The sequence below is a fragment of the Nicotiana attenuata genome, unplaced genomic scaffold (genome assembly GCF_001879085.1).
Source record: "Nicotiana attenuata strain UT unplaced genomic scaffold, NIATTr2, whole genome shotgun sequence".
Lineage (NCBI taxonomy): Eukaryota > Viridiplantae > Streptophyta > Magnoliopsida > Solanales > Solanaceae > Nicotiana > Nicotiana attenuata.
In genome coordinates, this window is record NW_017672550.1 from 35,167 (window position 1) to 60,724 (window position 25,558).

Sequence of the window (25,558 nt, forward strand, 5' to 3'; positions counted from 1 at the left end):
TGCTAGAACCACGGGATCCGGGGTTGCCTAACACCTTCCCTCGGGTCAACAGAATTCCTTATTCAGAATTTCTGGTTCGCAGACTCCAATTGGGAAGTCGAAATTTTCCTCGATTTGGGATTCAAGTTAAACCGGTGACTTGGGACACCAAAAGCCAATCCTATCCCAAGTGGCGACTCTAAAAACAAATAAATAATCTCATTTCGAATAATGTCACTTTAAATGGAAAAACTCCCTTATACATTATCCTTCGGGGTAGGTGTGAAAAAAGGAGGTGTGACAGTAGTCTGGTCCTAGCCTCGTCACTACTTCGCCGAGGTTAGGCTAGGCACATACCAGTACATGGGGTAGGTTGTGCTGATACTACACTCTGCACTCTACTGTGCAGACCCCAGTCTTGTAGACTTCAGACCGCAGTTGGTTTGCTGATTCTTGCTCATCAGGCGACCCGAGGCAGTCCTGCAGGCGTCCGCAGGCCTTGGCGTCTCCTTCTATCTACTATTCCTGTTTCTTTCATACATTTCTAGAGACAGTGTTGTATTTATTTCTTTCAGCCCCTTTACTTATAGTATTCTTAGACCGTCTGTGAAATTGTGACACCAGTTCTGGGTAGTCGAGACTCAAACAATTGTATTGGATATTCATGTTCAGGTAGCTTATTGTTTTTCTTCCGTTTACGTTAATTCCGCTGTTTAAATGTCATTTCTTCTTAACTGTTAAAGGATATAAAATGGGTAAAAAAGTAAATTATTCAAATAATTGGCTTGCCTAGCTCACATTAGTAGGCGCCATCACGACTCTCGAGGGTGGGAAATTCGGATCGTGACAGCATTAGATAAAATAGGTGATAGTGTGCAAATATTTTTTTACCATAACAGGAAGATTAATTTATTGCTTCAGAGAATTACTATTTTTCTCAATTTTCAGTTGAACTTCTAAACTGACCTAAAATTGATAGATAAGACTATTATAAATTCCAAGATAGCCCAGTAGATACATTAACCATTTGATATGAACCTATTTTAAAATAGAGCTTTGTAAACTCTTAACACCCACCTAAAAAAAGAAAGACTAAAAAAAATCATGAACCTGAGTCCTTGAAAGAGTATAGGGAGAAAATTTAAGGAGAATCACTATCTTTGTCAGATCAATAAAGCATTCCCATGAAAATTAAACCGATACAAGTTAAATAAAGATCATAAGTTTCAACTTAAAAATTCCAAATTCAAGTAAAAATCTCAGCAAAGCTCGCACCATTATCCAATTGAAGACAGTAAAGAGGGGAAACTATATTTGTATAGCAGAGACAAAGAAATAGCCAGAAAAGCTATGAAGAGGAATACTATAATAAATTAAAGTTTGTTATAAATAAACAATAGGCATACCAACATAAAACAAACAAAAAAAATTACCACATTTCACAGTTTTAGAATTCAGGGTGTCATCTAATTTTTGGCTGCATTAAAGTTCTTCTCCTCCCCATAACTATTTTTGTCTTGATGGCACTTACTGTTAATAATGTGCGTATCCATGTAGAACATACGTACATGTGAGATGAAATAATCAAATACATGCTAAGAGTACAACACGAAAATATGAATGAAAATATATAAAAAAGTCAGATCTGTGTCCATCAAATATTCAAAATCATACAGAGCGAAATAAAAAGTCAAAAAAGATGTAATAAGAGAGCAAAGCACAAGCACATAGAGAACTTCAATAGCTAAAAGAAAACAACTAAATCAGTAATCTCTGAAAAGAATGGAATCATTAATTTACATGCTCAAAGAGAACACAAAGGAGGATGCAGCAGCAAAAACAATTTGGCAATTAAAATTTTGCATCAAATAATCAGTTTCACCAGTAGTTCCTCCCCCAACCAGGGATAATTCAATATTATCCCACAACCTACTTCACAATAGAAATCATGCAATTTGATGCACTCTTTTACAGCAGTTACTAAACAAGTATTCTTCAAGGGTAGGCTTAAATTAATGAACTATACCGAAGACCTCAGAAAATCTTGACACCAATGCAACAATATTAAGACATTTTTTACCGCATCTGTACAGTGGTAATAACTTTTATACGCATTCACAATACTCTGTTAATTTTTATATGTATTTTTTTTTGTTTTTAAAAGGTAACAATTTTCATATGTATCTTAGGAAGGTAAGATTTATGCCCCCTCCTATCTTTGGAATCAGTTAACCATCTTTTTGTTCACTGCAAAGTTGCTAAGCAATGTTGGGCGCTCGTTTTGAATCTTTGTGGTGTCACTATAACTATGCCTTCATATATCAGGAACCTAATGGATAGCTGGCAGGAACAAACGATGGCAACGTTCCAAAGGCAGCTTGGGAGGACCACCCCTTTGTGCATCCGGATCATTTAGAGTGAAAGAAATAGAGCTCGTTTTGAGAATATACAGAGTCACACTTCTAGAACTAAGAACTTATGATTGTGTGATCTATGTTACTAGTGTAATACATGTTTATCAGATAGTAAGGATCAGTACTTAGAATTTTTGAATCTGCTACGAAATATGTAATAAGGGACTATTTATAGGTGATGTCCGCTCTGTTGTACCCTTGTGTACCTTCTTGGTACATTCTTGTTAATAATACATTAACTTATTAAAAAAAAAAAATTAGTGGCACCAGCACCCCCTAACCAGAAGGATAACTCAAGATTATCCGATAACCTACATCGGAATAGAAATCATGCAATTTTATCGCATTCTTTTTACACCATTGCTAAACAAGTATTTTTCAAGGGCAGTCTTAAAATTTTATCTATATGAAAGAGTTGCACTTTATTAGTATTTCAGAATATCCCCAACAAATAAAGGACGCTGATAGAGATTATGCACTAAGTTTAAAAAGAGAGATTAGCAAATAAGCTACATATTTACCTTAAGTTATAGCTCAACAGTATGTACAAGCCAGAAAGCCAAAAGTGAGCAGCAGCAGAGACTTGCTTTACCTGCAAATATTTTTACGAACAAGACAGCACGTCAAAGCCATTTAAACCTTGAAGTTTCTATGATACCAATGTCAAGAGTTGCATCTTATACGTAACTTCGCATAACAGAGTGATTGAGAAAAAGGTGTTAAATATATTTTTTATAGAAAGAGTAACAAACGGCAATTTATTGGTAACCATTTCATTCCATCGTTGGCTCCAGTTCTGTTTTCACCTTCAATGATTTACCCTGTCCAGTTGGTAATTCCACTACTTCATTGGAGCAACAAAAGATTTTCTTCATCGGCACAACTAAAGGGTTCTTTCTTTTGTTGCCTTCGCCAATGTCAGTTGAGGTTGGTGCTGTGAGAGAATGAAGAATGTTTCAATTCAACACATGGCAGAATATACAGTATTCTAGATGTTCGCGCAAATAATTATTTAGCTTAGGTTTTGAGCAGTTCATGAGTAAACCAAGTTTGAATATTCAGTATTGGCCGGGACTCCTTTGAAAAAGAAACTTTTTTTGCAGGTTCAATCCTGTAGTAAACATGTAGAAATTTGTTAACTTTAACGATAGCATAACCATTAGATGTTGTTAGGTTGAATTTTATTGACAGCAAGATTTTGTACCTAAATTAAAGTTATATCATATATCTCCTCTGCAGTAAAGGATAATATTTTTCTCCTTGTTCACCCGTATCTTCCTAGTTGTTAAGCCAAAGGCTGGTTGAAGATCAACATCAAACAATAGCAGTTCATGATTAAAGTACTATTTTGGTAAGAAGAGAAGATTCTGCTAAAAAGTTAGTATCATTAAGACTAAGATTAGATCAAAAAGTACCTTAAGTGCCAACCCCATTTGTTGACTACATTCGACACAATACTTTGCTCTTCTGATTGAAATTCTCACTTCTTGTCTATTTCTACATATTTAAATGCATAAACATTGTAGCTCACTTGAAATTGATAGTTTTTTTAATGGAGAAGGCCTTGTGTATGGAAGATGAGAGTCATGAGACTAATCATTATCACAATAAATACTTAATGTCAGATTGTAAATTATGTCAATATAAATTGTACATTTGCATATGGTACCGTTAGTTTCTTTATCTGGGACAAGGATGAGAGATCCGGATTCTAATGTACTCCTCATGGTGAAAGAGAGAAGCAATTCTTTATTTTTCATGACATGTCCATGGCAAAAACCACAATTCCTATGAAGATTAACAATAACCCCATAAGAAAGAAACAAGCACAAAATACACATGAGTAATTAATGCAATATCATGCATGTAGTTGCAGCCATTACAAATTTATATTTTTATTTCATAAAGGAAGAAGAAAGGTCATTTAAATCCTTACATTTGATCGCCTGTTAAGTTAATGCAAAATTAATTTTCAGCCAAGAAACACAAGCACGTGTAAGAAGCGTTTAAGCTTACAAGAATAGGTCAATTATCTATCTATATTATATTAAAAATAGGAAGCTCCTAACTAAAAGGTCAGATTACTAATTTACCCTTATCCAATTAAATTGAAGAAGAAGAAAAAACCACACGCTGCATACCCAACAGTTGCACTGTTTCATTTCACTATTTATAAAATTCAAATGTGATGGCACTTTCGCCAGTCTTGATCTTCTCTGTTAACCCGACAGGTTTGTCCTATTACCACTTATTTGCCAAACAGTCATATTTTTTCATTAATTAAAAAAAATCATTAATCATCTTCTTCTCATAGTTTTTCCCAATTTTACTTTAGATTTTCATCGCTACTACTATCCCTCCATATATTTTACGGCTAAATCCTTAGCAATATCTATCTCCGCCGATGTCGAATTGTAAGTTCAGTTCTATTTACATAGCATAAAACTCTCATATATGTACAAACTTGATTTCTCTGATTAGCGTTTAATTTAGTTTGGATTTTACGCCCTTATTTTTTTATGTGTTTATGTTGCCTTTGATTTTCTGATGTTATATATTTATGCAATTTGTGAATGTAACTTATAGAGAATACTCCATAATCTTAATGTGGACGTGATCAATGCCATGGTTTGTTGTTATTTCGATGTTTTAGTGTTATTCTCATCACTTCATCAACAAATAAAAAACATGTAAAGAGAGAAGTAGGGAACAACTACTATGAAAGAAAAACGGAAAAGATAGCCAATAGTGTATGGTTGCTTGGGTAAAAGATCTTACCCATCGGAATACCAAATTTGGCTGCCTTATTACTCATTGTTGGTCTCATCAAGTCAGTATCGTTGGGTCTTCGGTAGCCAAAATTTCGAAATAAACTTTTGGTAAGTGACAATTATTTTACGTTGATTTTTTTCTAAGAAAGGTTGTGCCTTCTTTGTTCTACTGCGCTTGAACTTGTGTCATGAACATGCATTAGTGAGCACATAATTCAATTTAATTTTGGAAGCTTCTACATGTAAGTATTATACCAATGACTTAACATATCACTTTAAGGAAGAGAATAAAATTTCTAGCGGCATCGTACATTTAATTAACAAACTTTCTATTAAATTTTGTTATATTGTTTCCGTTTTTTTTTTTTTTTTTTTTTTTTTTTTTGTTTCTGATCTAAATGGTTACCATGGTAATTCTGAATTAAGAAAACTCAAATTCAATGTGTTTACGGAGAAGAAAAGGGACTTGGGGTCAAAATTTCTTAGCGATAATTATGGATTCAAAGTTTAATCCTCAAAATTATATTTTCTAATAAATTTTCATGATATTCACACTCTCCCATGAATATCTCCGTGTTTATCACTCTTGAGGGGGGAGGGAAATTAAAATGCATCAGATCTATAATTAGGAATGACTCTTCATCCTTATATAGGTCACTTTGGTGTTTATAAAATTATCAAGCGAGGCCTATGACTACCAATCGAGAGAAATTCTCTTGTCCTTAAAATTCCTTTCCCCTATTTTTATTCTTTCAGTTGTAACTTTTCAAGAGAATTCCAACATGTTGTTAACTTCGTATCACCATCACTTGGAACCATTACATAGTAATTGGATCCTTGACCAAGATATGCTTCTAATCAAAACTTAGAGAAAGATAGTGTTACACGTATCTATTATACTTTTTTGAGAGTCAAATAATTATTTTATTTGAAAATAGTTTTCCAGAATAGTTTCAGTATTATCGTTTAAATATATTTTAATGTAATATTAAGAATGTTATTTATTTTATACTCAACCGACAAATTATGTACATTTTGAAACCTTGTGTTTTGTATGTTGTGTTAAATTTTTTGTATGGAGAGATTAACAATATTTAGACATATACAAATTTGTCATATTGAATATGACCTGACCAAAATAAAAAGTTCAAGAGTGAAACCATCGGTTATAAAAAATGAAAATATAAATTCACGTAAGTTCAGTTGAAACTTTGATGAAGTACCGAAAAAATTTGTAGTAAAACCATTGTAATATAAATAGATTTAGAATATGAGCGTCTGATAAAAGATGTTATCATATGACTTACATCTGCCAGAATCAGGTCATTGACCCAATTCTGGCATTTATGGTGGTGGACATACTCAATTGGAATGGGAAGAACTACTCATCCAACGAGTTGGAGGCTGAGAAAAGCTTTCTGCAAATTCCCTGTCTGCCATGTTAAGGAGCTGGAGAAGAAACTCAGTAGGAAGCTAGCTATAAAACTTTCTCCTATTAGTTTCTTGACGATATTTATAAGCATTGAGTTTAAGAATCTAGTTATCTAAATTTTTATAATATCTTTATTTATTACACAGTTATTAATAATTTATTTTATTATTTATAATTAAATGTTTCACATAATTAATTACAATCAAACACTGAGCCTCTCATGCCAGTGCAATGTTACATGATTCACCATTCACCACCAGGAATTCATGTTTCGCAATTGGGGCTATACTGTCCATCTCATTTAATGGACAATTGAGCAAAAGAATGAGCTATGATCATGACAACACTAGTGTAACTAGTGAAAACGAAAAATTAAGAATCCTTATACTACTGATTCAAATTTTAATTCTTTCCACAACAAGAGATAGAAGCACAAGCTAGTGAAGCAATCATAGCCAACCTATATTAGCAGCAACCACAGATCACCCATCCTTACTCTTTCCTTGTTATGTCTCTTCCTTTCTAGAATTGCATTTATAGCTACAGTTATTTACCAAAAAAGTATAGCTTAGATTTTCAGCAAGACTGTGTAATAATGAACTGATTAATTGTTAGCAAAAGATAAAATTCAACAAAAAAAATATAATGCATGTGTAAAACATGCACAATTACTGGCATGCATATAAAAGTTCTAGCAAGAAATTATTCAAAACAATATACTCACCAGATTGCGATTACCAACAGAACAAGTGCGATAACCAAATATCACAAATAACTCACTAAACCAGAGAACATACATCAGATTCAAAAAGATCAAAGATGGATAAACTTTGAAAGAGTGAACATCTAAATTTTGATCTTTACCAAGAGAGACTGCAAAAGACAAAGAAAGGCTGAAGGAAAAACTTACCAACTCAATGAAATCACACTTGAGTGAGGACCTAACATTACAAACAAAAGATGAGACAAGCACCAATAGAACTTTGTTGAAAAGGAAAGTGAAAAATGGACCAAACACACATCAATGACACATACCTTCCTCTCCTTCATACATACACTTTCATGATTTTTCCACTTGTTCCTATCTTCCCTCTTTCTCTTCACCTCATTTCCTCCCTATAATAGTCATGTTTGATCCAAGAAAACAAACACCCAATGACAATTAGGAGCCCCTAAATTTTGGTTTTCAAGTAATACAAAAGTTTGGGAATTGGACTAACAATGATGGTGGAGAAGGGATTCAATTCAAAGTTCAAGAAATGGAAGAACATGAATATGGTGGTGTTGAATCTGGTGCTTCATCACCACCCTTATGGCAAAATAGCTCTCCAATAAGTCACATTTCATCATAGTATAAATTATTGGTCACTTTCGCCGAGTTCTAAAGCTCAAGCCATAGCTAGAGGCCAATGGGAACTCATGGAAATGGTCAAGAACATGCCTGAATCTTGCTTTGAGCTTTATTTAAAGGATCTTGTTGACCAACCTACTATAGCCTTTGAATCTCAAATCAATAAGGAGAAAAACCAAGTTGTGCAGCATAGTGTGAAGATAAAGAGGCAAGAGAGTAGCAACATGAATAAGAAGAATAACAATCAAATTAAGAAAGACAAGATGATGAGAAGTAAAAATATTGATAATGGAGGGATGTTTCTCAATATGGTTTCCCCTGTTCCTTTGAGACCAAAGAAGAAAAAGAAGAATTCAGCAAATACAACTAATAAAGTTTCCCCTAAGCCTTAAGAGTGTGAAACTCTTCAAAGAGTTTGGAAAAAGACTGGTGGAAGAAGAGATTTTCTAGCTCAAGTGAGAGTGGTAGTAGCAGAACAAACAACAATATTAGTGGAAGTACAGGCAGAAATAGAAGCAGGGCAGTAGTTCTAGCAAACGAAAAACATGTGCAGGATAGGGCATGAGTATATCACAGCGGCACCCAGTAAGTGCCAAGCCTAACCTCGGTCGAGTAGTGACGAGGAAGGTAACGGCCCTACTGATCATATGTATAAATCAAGGTAAAACAATACGAAATATGACAGTATAATTAAAATACTAACAGTCGATAAGGAACAAAATCACAGAAATAATATAATTCAATACACAGAGATAGCAAACGGGGATCTCCCGGGATATCGTCCCGTAGTCCCAAACGTAAATGTACAGAGGATCTCCCGGGATAACATCTCGTAGTCCAAAAGTAATATCCAATACAGGGGGAATCTCCCGGGATATCGTCCCGTAGTCCCGAGGGATCTCCCGGAATATCGATCCGTAGTCCCAAAGTAAATAAACAACAGTCTCAAGAAAGTATCCTACAATTCTATTCAAGTTTGTATCAGGAAAACAGGGAATTTCTATGCTAAACATGCTACACAAAATCCAAATAAGCAGTTAAAGCAGGTAAGACAGTTAAGTCACATAAGCATGCTTTCCTAAGCTAAACAGGAGGTTTCATACTCTTGTATTGTTCAATTAAAGGAGAATCATAGATAAGTATTTAATGAAAACATGGTTTTTCAACAATTAGCGCATGTACGCACTCTTCACCTCACATACACGGCATTCATATAATCATAGTACCAAAATCCTAAGGAGAGTTTCCTCACACAAGGTTAGGTAAGCCACTTACATCAAACCAGCTCATAATCAACCCGAAATCACGCTCTTGCCACGAGTATCCAACTCCGAGTGGACCAAATCTAATCAAATCAATATCATAACATAAATCTAATCAAATCAATAGCAGCAAGCAACAACTTTTTAATGAATGGGAAACACCATTTTTACCTTGATACTGAGGTACTTGCAATATTTAGGTAGGAAAGGAGAGGGAGAACTTACTGGATATGATAACAACTTTTGCTGTAGAAAACAAAATGATAATATGTTCTATCACTTAACCTGTATGAAGTGAGAGGAGTAGAATCTTTTCGCCATACATAATAATGAGTTAGCAAAAGCTTGATCAACAGAACCGGGAAAGCTTGATCATCAATTACTTCTACTATCAACTAATATCAATCAAGTCAAATTCAAGTTTTATTCGCTGAGGAAGTATAAGATTGTAATGGTAAAGTAAATTAACATCATTACTTACCAAGATCTAAGAGCTAAATTGTCACGACCCGGATTTCCCACCCTCGGGGTCGTGATGGCGCCTACTCGTAGGAGCTAGGCAAGCCACAAATCATAACTCCTAACTATTTCATTTTAAATTCCTTTTTACCAATCATATCAACAAGCATTAAATATTAGAATAACAGCGAAAATATGAAATTAAAGCGGAAGACTTAACGAAGGAAACCAAAATAACAAGGAAAATCCACATATGTCTCTACCTAGGACTGGTGTCACAACATTCACGTACTATCTAAGAGTGCTACATACAACTGTCTGAAACAAAGAATAAAGTCTGTCTCGGATACAAAAGGAAACAGATCATCAATAAAGATAGAGGAGATGTCGGGCCTGCGGACGCCTGCAGGACTACCTCGGGAATCTCGTAAACTGAAGACTAGCTCCCGAACTACTACTGCTGTCCGATACCTGGATCTGTGCAAAAGAGCATAGAGTGTAGTATCAGCACAACCGACCCCATGTGCTGGTAAGTGCCTAGCCTAACCCCGGCGAAGTAGTGACGAGGCTAGGACCAGACTATCAAATAAACCTGTGCAGTTATATAATATACAGCAGAAAGTAAAGCAGGTATAAGCAAGTAAGGATGGGAGGAGGAAATATGCTTTGGGGAATAACAGGTAAAAACAGAATATCAAGAGAACTATAAAGGAGTCGAAATCCAACCACTAGCAAGAATAAGGAAAACAAAAGCAGATTTCACTTTCTTTTACATCTTGTTGCAGGCGTGCAACCCGATCCCATTTCATGTATCTCGTGGCAGGCGTGCCACCCGCTCCCATTTCATTATACCTCGTGGTAGGTGTACCACCCGCTCCCATTTCATTACATCTCGTGGTAGGCGTACCACCCTCTCCCATTTCATATTATTGCGGCGTGCAACCCGATCCATATATAATATTGTTGCGGCGTGCAACCCGATCCATATACAATATTGTTGCAGCGAGCAACCCGATCCATATATAATATTGTTGCGGCGTGCAACCCGATCCATATATAATATTTACGATTATAACAAGAGTCCCGACAAGGGATCAAAAGGTCTAAACTATCCCGGCAAGGGAAGAAAAAACAGCTATAACCAAACTTGTTCCAACATCTAACTGCCTCAGCTATAACCAAACTTGTTACAACACCTAACTACCTCAGCTATACCCAAACTTGTTACAACACCTTACTACCTCAGCTATACCCAAACTTGTTACAACACCTAACTACCTCAGCTATACCCAAAATCCTTACCTAACACAAAGAATCATCAACCTATGTATCCGTCATATCAATGAAGAACACAATACAACGGAACCACAACTCAACAATAGCCCGGTAAGGGGGCAACATAATGGTCTCTTCTCTTTCTCACTTTTACTTCACAATTCACTTCATCACTCGAACCACTGCTCTAGAGGTTCAATTATCACTTATGCTTTCACCATTCGTTATGCAACTGGAGCCAATGCTCCTCAACGTTCATAGGTCCCAATTCTTTTCACAACTTTGCACAACAAATAAAAATTTTCACCAAGGCATGAATAATACAACAAAGTCATGGAAATCACAATATAAGACTCACGGTCATGCTCGACACCGACGTATAGATACTCGTCACCATGATTGAAAGAATTGAGTAAAAAACAACTTACAATTGATTTGGAAGAAAACTTGTTCTTAAAAAATCGTCCCAAGAAGTTTGTGTGTTGAGAGAATGTTGAAAATGGTTCAAAATTCGGCTAAGTGTAAAATATGCAGGTTGCAGATATGGGATTTGCGAACTTGGGTTCGCAATTGCGCACCCCGACCTGTTATGGGAATTGCGAGAAAATAGTTCGCATTTGCGACACTTTCAAAAATCCCAGGTTCGCATTTGCGACCAGTTATGTCACATTTGCGACTTGCCCCTATTCGCATTTGCGAACAAGAAGATCACATTTGCGATCAGGCAGTCGAATCCCTAGTCTCGCATTTGCGATGCAAGGCTCGCATTTGCAAGCTCGCATTTGTGAGATCTTCTTCGCAAATGCGAAGAACCAGAACTGAAATGCCAGATTTTTTTACAAAGGTTAAAATGCACTCACGGCCTATCCAAAATTCACCCGAGCCCTCGGGGCTCCAAACCAAACATACACACAACCTCAAAAATATCCTACGGACTTATTCGTACGATCAAGTCACTAATATAACATTATAAACATCAAATTAAGCCTCAAAATCTATGATTTCTTCCAAATTTCATAAAACATCAAACTTTCCATTTTAAGTCTGAAACACGTCAAACGATGTCCGTTTTCAACCAAACTTTACAGAAAGTGCTTAAACCATATATAAGACCTGTACCGGGCGCCGGAACCAAAATACGGGCCCGATACCATCACGTTCTAATCAATTTTCATTTCCAATTTCCTTAAATATTTTCAGAAAACAATTCTACTCAAAAATTCATTTCTCGGGCTCGGGACCTCGTAATTTGATTCCGGGCATACGCCCAAGTCTCATATTTTCCTACGGACCCTCCGGGATCGTCAAATCACGGGTCCGGGTCCGTTTATCCAAAATATTGACCGAAGTCAAATTTATTCATTTTAATATCAAAACTTAGCATTTTTCACAGAAATTCATATTTAGACTTTCCGGCTACGCGCCCGGATTGCGCATGCAAATCGAGGCGACCCTAAGTGAGGTTTTTCAAGGCCTCGGAAGCACAGAATGAATAAGAAAATAAGTGATGACCCTTTGGGTCGTCACATAAATGGAGGCAAGTGTAATTGGCATTCTCTTTTTATGTGGTGTAGGTGAACTGTGGAATATGAATGTCACAGAGTGCATTAGTTAGCAAAAAAAGTTAAAAAGAGTTTTACAGTCTCAGTTATTTGTCCTGTCACCTTACTTGTTACGCACTTAAATAATGCTGGGAAGTGCCAAAAATACAATGCCAACTCTGAGTAGCAGTTATTGCTGACATCTGTATCCCGCCTATCAAAAAGACAAAAACTGCTGAATCACCAATGAATATTAAGAATAAAGAATACGAAAGGAAACATATACTTCTCAAACAACTGAATTAGGTTGTTCAGCTCTTCCACATGACCTCCAATATCAAAGAAATCATCAACCACTATAGTAAGTACACCATTCTAGGCCCATGACATGCCGCCAATTAGATACTTTAAGTGTGGGTGTAACAGAATAATAGCAGTGTGCAAAGATTGTCTCGTAAATTCGAGTTTTTCCAATTGTTATGTATCAACCACAAGTTATCACAAGTACTTAAATCTTCGCATCAGTAATACCATTGCGTGAACGAAGCTCCTCCCCTTTTATTATCATACATTTTTCACAAGACCAATATGATGGCAAATAATAAAGAAAATCGAACCACAAACCTATCACACAAAGGGTGCATGAGTCAAATTCAACTTTCATATTAGTTATGTACAAAAATTATTGAAAGCAAAGAAGTCAAACAAAGCTAAGAAATAACATTTGAAGTAGTAATGTGTGGGGCATAAATTTTCTTCCGTTTGGTTTAATAAATATACCACCTCTGATCTAACATTACAAAGCATCTCTCTGAGCAACTGGTTTTAGCTAGATGTTTAAGGTTCAAAAAGATGGACAAAATTACAGAATAATGCACTTCATAAGTTGACCTTGCACTATTTTAGCCCAGTTACAAGTTTACAAATGTGTAGCCAAATATCAATAAGATCTTTTCTTTTCCCATTCCCTCTAATTATAACAACCTCATTTATTCCTACCTACCCCAATTGTAACTCTCTCCTCATTTTTCACCCATAAATATTTAATTTAATTAATGAAAACGAATCATATGCAAACAAAACTGAAAAGAAAAATCAGTTCCCCATTCAGTCAACACTCATTCGTGCATTCTTCCATAACCAATACTTCTCTGTTTTTTTTTTAAAATTTTGTATATCTTCAGGTTTATACATACTTATCACAACTGCAAAACGCAAAAACAGACGCAAGAAACCTAAAATCTCATCCCCTTTAATGCTAATCTTGTTAAATTTCGATTATGACTTTGTGAGAAATTTGGAGTTGGTATTGTTTCTGTAACAACCCGATCGATCGTTTTGAGCTCTAGAGCATCGTTCAGCAGTCAGAGGCCATGAGCAGCTTCATTTCAGGTATTATGACTTGTACGCGCGGTCGGAATCGAATATCGGGAAGTTCAGAGTTGATTTGGAAAGAGAATTCTCATTTCGGAAGCTTAAAGTTGAAAGAATTAACTAAGATTGGATTTTTGAGTAAACGACCTCGGAATCAGGATTTGAAGGTTCCAGCAGGTTCGTATGATGATTTCGAACTTGGGCGTATGTCCGGATCGGGTTTTGGAAGACCCGGGAATGTTTTGGCGCCTATTGTGGAAGTTAGCATTTTGGAAAAAATTTCATAAGTTTGTTTTGAAGTGCATTAGTGTTATCGATGTCCTTTTGGGATTCCGAGTCTGTGAGTAGCTCTGTATGGTGATTCTGGAGTTGGGAGCGCGATCGGAAGTGAATTCGGAGGTTCGTAGGTCGTATTGGAGTCATTTGGCTAAAGATAGAAAATTGAAGGTTTTTGAGAAGTTTGACCGGAAGTGGACTTTTTGATATCGGGGTCGGAATCCGATTCTGAAAGTTGGAGTAGGCCCATAATTTCAAATGTGACTTGTGTGCAAAATTTGGGGTCAATCGGACGTGATTTGATAGGTTTAAACATCGAAAGTAGAAGTTTGAAATTCTAAAGTTCATAAATCTTGGATTGGAGGTTGATTCATGATTTTAGCGTTGTTTGGTATGACTTGAGGCCTCGAGAAGTTCCGTGTTATGTAATGGAGTGGGTTGGTGTGATTGGACGGGGTCCCGGGGGCCTCGGGTGTGTTTCGGGTTGTATCGCGCTCTTATTTGATGTTTCAACGCCGTTTCTTTGGACATAAAGGGGTACCATATTAAGCAAATGAGCTCCAAATTAAGTTTTTATTGAACCATTAGATCCGTATCGTAATTATGGAGCCATAGCAAAAAGAATCGTCGAATTTGGACATGGTATGAGGGAGTTATGTTCATTTCCGTGTTGGGAAAAAGTACTGGTTGTTGTCATAACCGCAGATGCGGTCATTTTGCCGCAGATGCGGGACCGCAGATGCGGTCATTTTTCCGCAGATGCGGGACCACAGATGTGGTCATTTTTCTGCAGATGCGGAAACTGCTGGAGGCAGTGGGGTTCTTTTAAAAATCGAAGTTTGGCTCATTTTCACTTCATTTCTTCCATGGGAGCCGATTTTGGAGCAACTTTGGAGTGCCATTTTCATCACCAAGCATGAGGTAAGTGATCTCTACTAGTTTTGAGTATATACAAGGTTTATATATGGATTTAGACATGGAAAATTATAGAAAACTTGGGGTTTGAGGGAAAACCTAGAAAACTAGTATTCTTGGACTTTGACCACGATTTTGGGTATGGAATTTAGAGAAAATCATATATTTGAGTTCGTGAGGCTATGGGTAAACTTTATTTTCAAAAAATTTTTGATTCCGGGCACGTGGGCCCGAGGGCGTTTTTGTTAACTTTTTGATCGGAGTTAGGAATTGTTATAGATTGGATTACAATGAGTACCTTAGCATATATTAATGGGTTTACATAATTATTGACTAGTTTTGGAGCGTTGTGCATCGATTCGAGTCTTCGGAAAGGCGTGGAATGTCGGTTGTGGATCTTCGGAGCGAGGTGAGTCTCCTTTCTAACCTTGTAAGAGGGAATTGTCCCCATAAGTGAGTTAATTGGCTATATGCTCCTATTTGTAGGGGGCTACATACGCACGAGGTGACGAGAGTCCGTGCGTAGCTACTATTATGCTATTGTCCGGGTAGTCTAGGACCCAAAAACATGCTATACTTGGATTAATTGTAAACTTATTGACAACTTGAATTGCTTAAATCACATTGAATTAGTAAATGAATTGCTAAAAGGATTAAACTTCATTTTCTTAAATTGTTAAAAGAGAATTGGCTTTTAATTGGATAAATATTCCCCGATAAATTCTTAATTGACTGTTTGAGCATGTATCTCTATGTGTACCTGCATCGCATGTATGATTCGCGAGCAGGGTGTTTGTTTATTTTATGTTGACCGCGTTGCAGGATAGTTCGCGAGCTGGGTAATAGATGCATCTATGGTTCGAGCCGTTCGACCCTCGACAGTGCACAGTTTAATTTCTGTTGGAGCGGGCCGTCGCCTCGGCATGATTTGCGCATGCTTGTATTGCTGACTTGAACTTATTGAAGTTGTTATTGGCTCTTCATGGCTTGAGAATATTTGGATAAATAATGAAAAGGAATTTTGGGAAACTTCCTATAAAAGAAATAAGTGTTTACTTGTTTCCTCCTATTGGATTAAAAATCATGTTTATAAGAGTCCACGATTTAATGAATTATTGACATCATTATTGGACCGCTAGTAAGTGTCGAAGTCGACCATCTCGTCTCTACTTCTTCGAGATTAGACGGGATACTCATTGAGTACAAGTTGTTTTCGTACTCATACTACACTTCTGTGCATTTTTGTTGCACAGGTATATGTAACTCTAGTGGCCTACTAGGCGTAGCAGCACGGATGATTTGGGGACTAGGTGAGTTGCATTATTCGAGGCGGCCCGCAGCTAGTATAGTCCCTTCCAGTATAGTGTATTTACTTTCTGTCCACTGTGTTCCGGACGGATGTTGTATTATATTATTTCTTAGAAATTGCTCATGCACTTGTGACACCGGGTTCTAGGATGGTTTTGAAATATTTTGTATTAATTGCTTATTATTTAATTTGAATTGAAGCAGTTGTCTCTTTACTTATGAAATTAGAAGGAAAATCTGGGTTTTCAAAATTNGTCCGCGCTGGCAGCCGCGCGGCCGCGGTGCACTTTTGCGCGGTCCGCGTGGCTGGGTTCAGAGGGCCAATGACTCCCAATTCAACCAGCGCGACCGCGTGCCATATCAGCGCGGTCCGCGCTGGAAGATTCAGAGAGGGGCCTTGGGATTTCATTCAACCAGCGCGGCCGCGCACCAAATCAGTGCGGTCCGCGCTGGGTAGGTTCAGAGAGTGGTTTCCCCACCCTTCCTCGGCGCGGCCGCGGGGAATTTTTGTGCGGTCCGCGCCAGGTCTTCAGTACAGTATATAAAGTCGGGATTTTCAGTCATTTTTCACTTTTTCAAAACCCAAAACATAAGAGGCGATTTTCCAAACGATTCTACTTCTTCAAAACGATTGGTAAGTGATTTCTAACTGATGTTGTTCCTTCAGACCTGCCGGGTATGCCACCCGACAGGGATATAGATTTCTGCATTGATCTGGTTCCGGGCACTCAGCCCATATCTATTCCGCCATATCGTATGGCCCAGCCGGGGATGAAAGAGTTAAAAGAATAGTTGCAAGACTTGCTTGAGAAGGGTTTCATTAGACCCAGCGTTTCGTCGTGGGGTGCGCCGGTGTTGTTTGCTAAGAAAAAAGATGGTTCTATGAGAATTAGGGCATCCGATGTCCCTAAGACAGCTTTCCGCACTCTGTACGGGCATTGCGAGTTCTTGGTTATGTCATTCGGGTTGACAAATGCCCCAGCAGCTTTTATGGACTTGATGAACCGAGTGTTCTGGCCTTATTTGGATTCATTCGTGATAGTGTTCATTGATGATATATTGATATACTCCCGCAGCCAGGAGGGGGCACGAGCAGCATCTCAGAGTGGTTCTTCAGACTCTGAAGGATAGTCAGCTATATGCAAAGTTTTCGAAGTATGAGATTTGGTCGAGTTCAGTTGCATTCCTGGGTCATGTCGTATCAGCAGAGGGTATTCAGGTTGACCAGAAGAAGATTGAGGCAGTCAAGAACTGACCTAGACCAGCATCAGCTACAGAGATTCGGAGTTTCTTGGGATTGGCAGGCTACTATCGTCGGTTCGTGGAGGGGTTTTCATCTATTGCAGCCCCGATGACCAGATTGACCCAAAAGGGTGCCCAAATCAGATGGTCAGATGAGTGTGAGGCGAGCTTTCAGAAGCTCAAGACAGCTCTGACTACGGCACCAATATTGGTTTTGCCCACAGGTTCAGGGCCTTATACAGTCTATTGTGATGTTTCCCGTAATGGGCTTGGTGCAGTATTGATGCAGGATGTCAGAGTCATAGCCTATGCTTCGAGGCAATTGAAGATCCACGAGAAAAATTATCCGGTTCATGATCTAGAGTTGGCAGCCATTGTTCATGCTTTGAAGATTTGGAGGCATTACCTATATGGTGTGACGTGTGAGGTGTACACTGATCACAAGAGTCTTCAGTACTTGTTCAAGCAAAAGGAGTTGAATTTGAGGCAGAGGAGGTGGTTGGAGTTATTGAAAGATTATGATGTTACTATCTTGTACCACCCGGGGAAGGCCAATGTGGTGGCCGATGCATTGAGTAGGAAGTCCGCCAGCATGGGTAGTCTTGCTTATGTTCCGGCTAGCCAGAGGCCGCTTGCTTTGGATATTCAGGCCTTGGCCAATCGATTTGTGAGGTTGGACATTTCTGAGCCTAGCAGAGTGTTAGCTTGCACGGTCGCTCGTTCTTCTCTATAGGAGCGTATCCGTGATCGGCAGTTTGATGATCCCCATTTGTGTGTCCTGAGAGATACGGTGCAGCGTGGAGGTGCCACAAAGGTGACCTTAGATGATGAGGGTGTTTTGAGATAGCAGGGGCGAGTTTGTGTGCCCAATGTCGTTGGGATTCGAGAGTTGATCTTAGCGGAGGCCCATAGTTCTCGGTATTCTATTCACCCGGGCGCCGCGAAGATGTATCAGGACTTGCGGCAGCATTAGTGGTGGCGTAGGATGAAGAAGGATATTGTTCCTTATGTGGCTCGATGTTTGAACTGTCAGCAGGTTAAGTACGATCATCAGAGGCCTTGTGGATTGTTTCAGAGGATTGAGCTTCCCGAGTGGAAGTGGGAGAGGATTACCATGGATTTCGTTACTGGAGTTCCGTTGACTCGGAAGAAGTTCGACCTGATATGGGTTATTGTTGATAGGCTGACCAAGTCGGCGCATTCCATTCCTATAGCAGTCTCCTATTCATCCGAGAGGTTAGCTGAGATTTATATCCGGGAGATTGTTCGCCTTCATGGTGTGCCGGAATCTATCATTTCGGATCGGGGTACGCAGTTACCTCGCGTTTCTGGGGTGCAGTTCAGCGAGAGTTGGGCACACGGGTTGAGTTGAGCACAGCGTTCCATCCTCAGACGGACGGACAGTCCGAGCGGATTATTCAGATAGTGGAGGACATGCTCTGAGCTTGTGTTATTGACTTTAGAGGTTCGTGGGATCAGTTCTTGCCTTTAGCGGAGTTTGCCTACAACGACAGCTACCAGTCCAGCATTCAGATGGCTCCATATGAGGCGTTGTATGGTAGGCGATGTCGGTCTCCAGTGGGATGGTTTGAGCCGGGAGAGGCTCGGTTATTGGGTACCGATCTAGTTCAGGAGGCCTTGGATAAGGTCAAGATCATTCAGGACAGGCTTCGTTCGGCTCAGTCGCGGCAAAAGAGTTACGCAGATCGTAAGGTTCGGGATGTAGCTTTCATGGTTGGTGAACGGGTCTTGCTCCGAGTGTCGCCTATGAAGGGCGTGATGAGATTTGGGAAGAAGGGCAAGCTTAGCCCTAAGTTCATCGGTCCATTTGAGATTCTTGACCGAGTAGGAGAGGTGGCTTATAGACTTGCATTGCCACCTAGCTTATCAGCCGTGCACCCAGTTTTCCACGTATCTGTGCTTCGGAGGTATCACGGCGATCCTACCCATGCATTAGACTTTAGTACTGTCCAATTGGACAAGGATCTGTCATATGAGGAGGAGTCGGTAGCTATTCTAGACCGGCAGGTTCGACAACCGAGGTCGAAGAGTTTTCCTTCTGTTCGCGTTCAGTGGAGAGGTCAGCCTCCTGAGGCATCGACCTGGGAGTCCGAGTCTGATATGCGGAGCCGTTATCCCCATCTTTTCCCCGACTCAGGTACTCCTTTCTTTTGCCCGTTCGAGGACGAACGGTTGTTTTAGAGGTGGAGGATGTGACGACCCAAAGGGTCATCACCGTATTTCCCACTCACCTTGTACTTCCAAGGCCGTGAAAACCTCACTTGGGGGTTGCCTCGACTTGTGTGCGTAGTCCGGGTGCGTAACCGGAAAGTTTAAATGTGAATTTGTGAGAAAGATAATAAATTTGATGTTTTAAATTGATTAAGTTTGACTTTGGTCAACGTTTTGGGCAAACGGACCCGGACTCGTGATTCGATAGTCCCGGAGGGTCCGTAGGAAATTTTGGGACTTGGGTGTGTGCCCGGAATCAATTTCCGAGGTCCCGAGTCCGTGAAATGAATTGTTGTGTGAAATTGTTTTCTGAAAATAATTAAAGAATTCGAAAGTGTTATTTGTTTAGAAGACTGTGCTGTTGGGCTAGTATTTTGGTTCCGACGCCCGACACAAGTCTTACATATGATTTAAGCAATTTCTGTAAAATTTGGTTAGATTTGGACATCATTTGACGTGTTTTGAGCTACAAAAGCTTAACTTAATGTTTTATGGGAATTGGAAAGAAATTCATGGGTATTGAGACCCAAATAGATGATTCATATGTTAATCGGGCGATTTGATCGCACGAATGAGTCCGGAGTATGTTTTTGAGATTATATGTATGTTCGGTTTGGAGCCCTAAGGGCTCGGGTGAGTTTTGAGTAGGTCCCGGGAGGTCTTAGACTTAAAAGTATCAGGTGTTGCAGGTCCAGGTGTTGCAGGCCCCCAGCGCGGCCGCGGTCATTTCCGCGCGGTCCGCGCTGGCAGCCGCGCGGCCGCGGTGCACTTTTGCGCGGTCCGCGTGGCTGGGTTCAGAGGGCCAATGACTCCCAATTCAACCAGCGCGACCGCGTGCCATATCAGCGCGGTCCGCGCTGGAAGATTCAGAGAGGGGCCTTGGGATTTCATTCAACCAGCGCGGCCGCGCACCAAATCAGTGCGGTCCGCGCTGGGTAGGTTCAGAGAGTGGTTTCCCCACCCTTCCTCGGCGCGGCCGCGGGGAATTTTTGTGCGGTCCGCGCCAGGTCTTCAGTACAGTATATAAAGTCGGGATTTTCAGTCATTTTTCACTTTTTCAAAACCCAAAACATAAGAGGCGATTTTCCAAACGATTCTACTTCTTCAAAACGATTATTTCTAACTGATTTTCTATACTCCTTAACATCCTTAAACATAATTTCAAACTTCAAAATAAGGATTTTAATGGGGGAATTTGGGAACTTAGGGTAGAACTAGGGTTCCTAAATTTGGGGGTTTTGGACCTCAATTTGAGGTCCGATTCCAAAATAACTTGTATATTTGAATTCATGGGGGAATGGGTAATCGGGTTTTGGTTCTAACCTCGGGTTTTGACCACGTGGGCCCGGGGGCATTTTGGGAATTTTTGAACAAACTTTGGGAAATTCATTTTCATGCATTCAAATTGATTCAAGTAGCATTTGTTAATACATTCAAGTAATTTGTGATTAGATTCGAGCGGTTTGGTGGTGAATTCGAGGGGTAAAGCTATACTAGAGGATTGAGTTGAGTTTGGAGCATTCGAGGTAAGTATTTGGTCTAACTTTGGCTTTAGGGAATAGGAGTAAAGTCTTATTTGCTACTTGCTAATTGTCGAGTACGATGTATAGGCATGGTGACGAGTATCTATACATTGGTGTCTAGCATGACCGTGGGTCCTATATTGTGATTTCCATGACTTCCTTGTATTATTCATGCCTTGGTGATTATTTCTATTTGTTGTGCAATGATGTGGAAAGAATCGTGACTTATGGATATTGAGGAGCGTTGGCTCCAGTTGTATAGCGAATTGCGAAAGTATAAGTGATAATTGAACCTCTAGAGCATTGGCTCGAGTTGTGAAGTGAATTGTGAAGTAAAAGTGAGGAGAGGAAAGATCATTATGTTGTCCCTTGGCGGGCCATTGTCGAATTGTGGTTCCCCTGTACTGTGTTCTTAATTGATATTACGGACGCTTAGGTTAATGCTTCCTTGTGTTGAGTGATGACTATAGTTATAGCTGAGGTAGTTAAGTGTTGTCATAGGATGGTTATAGCTGAGGTAGTTAAGTGTTGTAATAGGTTGGTTATAGCTGAGGTAGTTAGGTGTAGCAACAAGTTTGATTATAGTTGTGGTAGTTAGATGTTGTAATAGGATTGATCATAGTTGTGGTAGATAGGTGTCGTAACTGGATTGATTATAGTTGTGGCAGTTAGATGTTGCAACGGGATCGGTTGTAGCAGCGGTAGTTAGATGTTGGGACCAGTGCGGTTATAGATGTTTCTCCCTTGCCGGGACATTTGATTTGACATTTTGTTCCTTTGCCGGGAAGTTATTATATTGTTGTCCCCCAGCTGGGATTATTTTGTTATATTGTGATTGATGAAATGGGAGCGTGTGGTACGCCTACCACGTAGTATTATGAAGTGGGATCGTGTGGTACGCCTACCACGTGATATTTGAGGATCGGGTTGCACGCCGCAACAATGATATTTGAGGATCGGGTTGCACGCCGCAACAATGATATTTGAGGATCCGGTTGCACGCCGCAACAATGATATTTGAGGATCGGGTTGCACGCCACAACGATGATATTTGAGGATCGGGTTGCACGCCGCAACAATGATATCTATGGGTCGGGTTGCACGCCGCAACAATGATATTTATGGATCGGGTTGCACGCCGCAACAATGATATACGTGGGTCGGGTTGCACGCCGCAACAGTGTTGTTATATATTAGGATAGGGTTGCGCGCCGCAACACTTGTTGATTCAAGTGTGTTTATTTTGGATATTCGTTTACTGGTTCGCTGTAAATTCTTGGGATGCTTCTATCTTTATATTGAGGTTTCCTATTTGTAACTGTTGCCTCCCCACAGCATGTCCCTCCCTTCCTTGTTGACTGTTTATTTCCTGTATTTCTTTCCGTTGTATATATATATATAGTTGAACTGCACAGGTTTATTTGGTAGTCTGGTCCTAGCCTCGTCACTACTTCGCCGAGGTTAGGCTAGGCACTTACCAGCACATGGGGTCGGTTGTGCTGATACTACACTCTGTGCTCTTTTGCATAGATCCAGGTATTGGACAGCATCAGTAGTTGGAGGGATTCCTTCAGTCCACTCGGAGACCCAAGGTAGACCTGCAGGCGTTCGCGGGCCCTGGCATCTCCCTCTATCTTCATTCACTGTTTCATTATCTTTTGTTCAGAGACAGTTTATTGTATATTTCTTCAGACCTTGTATGTAGTAGATCTTAGATAGTCTGCGACACTGTGACACCAGTTCTTGGGTAGAGGCTTATGTTGTACTTCTGCATTTTTATTTAGTTTCTTAAATTTAAGACTTCCGCTTAATTATTAAATTCTATCGTTTGCATGCGATTGCTGATATTTGTTAAAAAAGGTAATTAAGGTTTGGTTTGTCTAGCTCCCACTAGTAGGCGCCATCACGACTCCCGAGGGTAGAAATTCCGGGTCGTGACATATCTCAGCTACGGGAAAAGACCATAAGTGGTAATTTGAGCAAATGGATTGTCGAAGGCATGCTATGTTTGGCCTTATTGGCTCATGTTCAGACTTGGAGAAGGATTCAGGACTTATGCCTTGTATAGATGCGGGTTTCGAGGGAAGTGATTCCGCCGGGTGCTTCGTCGAGAGGGTATTCATGTGTTATAAGATTTATGGAGTTGATTATATTCGGGACCAAGTCAGAGCGGGTGGCTCTCAACAACGGTCCTAATGGATTCAAAAAAAGGGGTAAAGTGTGGTGCCTAATGATTTTTAGCCTATAAGTACAATTAAGAATCAAGCCTTGTTGCAGCTTATGAGAAGGTGCCCAGAATGTTCTATGATATTTTGACTTGCACTGTAGCATTTGAGAGATATGAAATGGTTCGGGGGGTTTGAGACAGCATGGTCAAGGTCACTCGGGATTGAGTGCGGATGGAGTGTGGTACGTGTTGAATGGAGTTATTGTTATTTCCAAGGCAATCAAGGATAAATGGGACGAAGATGGATTGGCTAGCCATGGTTGAATTGGCATATTGATGATAGTGATCAGTTCCTTCCGCGTGATCAAGTTATGCAAGTGATTGGTGACGGAGCGTGTGAGGCTTGTCAGCCGCCGTAATTAATGTTATTCAGAAGCACTCTACTGTTATGGCTTCTTATGTGGAAGCGGATTCCGGAAGGGCTATAGTGGCTTAGACCACTACTTAGAGATTTGCATAATTCTTCAGTTATGAGAATTTACCTGTGTGTTGCTATGGTTCTCCTGAAGTGAGTTCAGTGAAAAGCTTTTATGTGATGAAGTGTTAACCTATTAGTGGTTCCGGAGTTATGATAAAAAAAATCATGTTTTATCGTATATTGGCACGTTGGGCGCATTGAGAGCTATGGAATCTGAATTGAGGATCAAGGTTGCAGTTCGGAGCTGACAAGGATGTCATGAGCTCGGATGAGCAGGAAAGGAGTTTCGATGTTTAAAGTAAGTCGGTATTATCGTCAGTGTCACCTGAGATCAGTGTTTTGTGAAAAAGGACTTTGCATCCTGGTTAAGGATTCTTGATCGCTTTTCAGCGTTAGTGCGGCCGGTGGTTTGGATGTACGAACCTGTTATGTGTTTCGGAAGGTTGTGGAAGCGTGTCCCACGGGAAGATTGTATAAGTGTGGCATGTAGTCACTTGATTGATTTAAGATTTAAACCAAGTATGAGGATTGTGGTAATATCATTAATTTGAGAATTTATGCCTGGAGGGCACTCGGTTTATTGGGTTATGGACTGTGGAGGTTTGCTCCGGTTATGATGGTGGTTCTTATGTGTTATGGGAAAAGGGGGTGATTATGGACCCTTGAAAGGTCATTGGCCTAGTTCAGTATGATCAGAATCGGCTTGAGGTCTGTGAATGGATTTAAATATGAGTATGGGCTCTGTATCAGGCCGGATTGTTCATTTCAGCAATGTGCTGCTTATGAGAGAGTAGTCGGGATTGTGAGACGGCTTGGTGAATTTCTTATGTGTTGAGGTTCCGCATAGAGATGAGGTTATATGAGCGGGATGGCTCTTGAGATTCATATCGTATATCGCACCTCAGTTGTGCTCGAGTTTGTGGATTATAGCGTTATATGTCTCCCCAGGGAATGGTATTATACACTTAGCGTGTTTATGACTGATATTCGGTATTTTGTTGTAATGAGCAATTTAGCTCGATGTACATCTCCTTATGTGAGTTCCATGTGTGGATCGGGTGGCACGCCGCCATGGGTATGTTATTTGGATCAGGTGGCACGCCGCCATGGTTATGTTGTGTGGATCGGGTGGCACGCCGCCATGGTTATGTTGCTCGGATTGGGTTGCGCACCGCAATAGTGTGATATTCAGTACAGTTCCCCATATCTGTTTATTGTGTTATGTTTCCTATTTTCTGAAGGAAGCTCATATTAGCTGTGCGCCCGCGTCGCATGTATGATTCGCGAGCGGGGTAATTGAAATTCCTTTTTAGAGTTCATTTTCCTTTTTGTATCGCATTCTAATTGGTAGCCTATTGGCACATTGTAGCATCATATGAGACTTTTGGTCATGTCGGTGTGGCTTATTGCCTGAGCAGTTCGTACTGGGTGAGACGAGATTGTTGGATTTAGGATCAGTGCAATCTGATTACGTGAAATATATTAAGGAGCAAAGATCATTATTTGGTTCAGAATGAGGTAATGTTTCTTGTCAGAAGTATAGACTCAATGATTGGTTG

At 39.8% G+C, this 25,558-nt stretch overlaps 2 protein-coding genes across 2 annotated transcripts; one reads left to right on the forward strand and one right to left on the reverse strand.

Annotated features, from left to right (window-relative positions):
• Positions 1–1,328: 1,328 nt before the first annotated feature.
• On the reverse strand, positions 1,329–4,263 carry LOC109213635. The gene is made up of 4 exons (XM_019377451.1): positions 4,063–4,263; positions 3,200–3,327; positions 2,915–2,985; positions 1,329–1,509 (listed from the first exon to the last, which is right to left on the reverse strand). The coding sequence occupies exons 1-4, from the start codon at positions 4,232–4,234 to the stop codon at positions 1,446–1,448; spliced, it is 435 nt and encodes a 144-aa protein (XP_019232996.1). The 5' UTR covers positions 4,235–4,263; the 3' UTR covers positions 1,329–1,445.
• Positions 4,264–8,021: 3,758 nt separating this feature from the next.
• Positions 8,022–8,339, forward strand: LOC109213631. The gene has a single exon (XM_019377446.1). The coding sequence runs from the start codon at positions 8,022–8,024 to the stop codon at positions 8,337–8,339; it is 318 nt and encodes a 105-aa protein (XP_019232991.1).
• Positions 8,340–25,558: the final 17,219 nt, after the last annotated feature.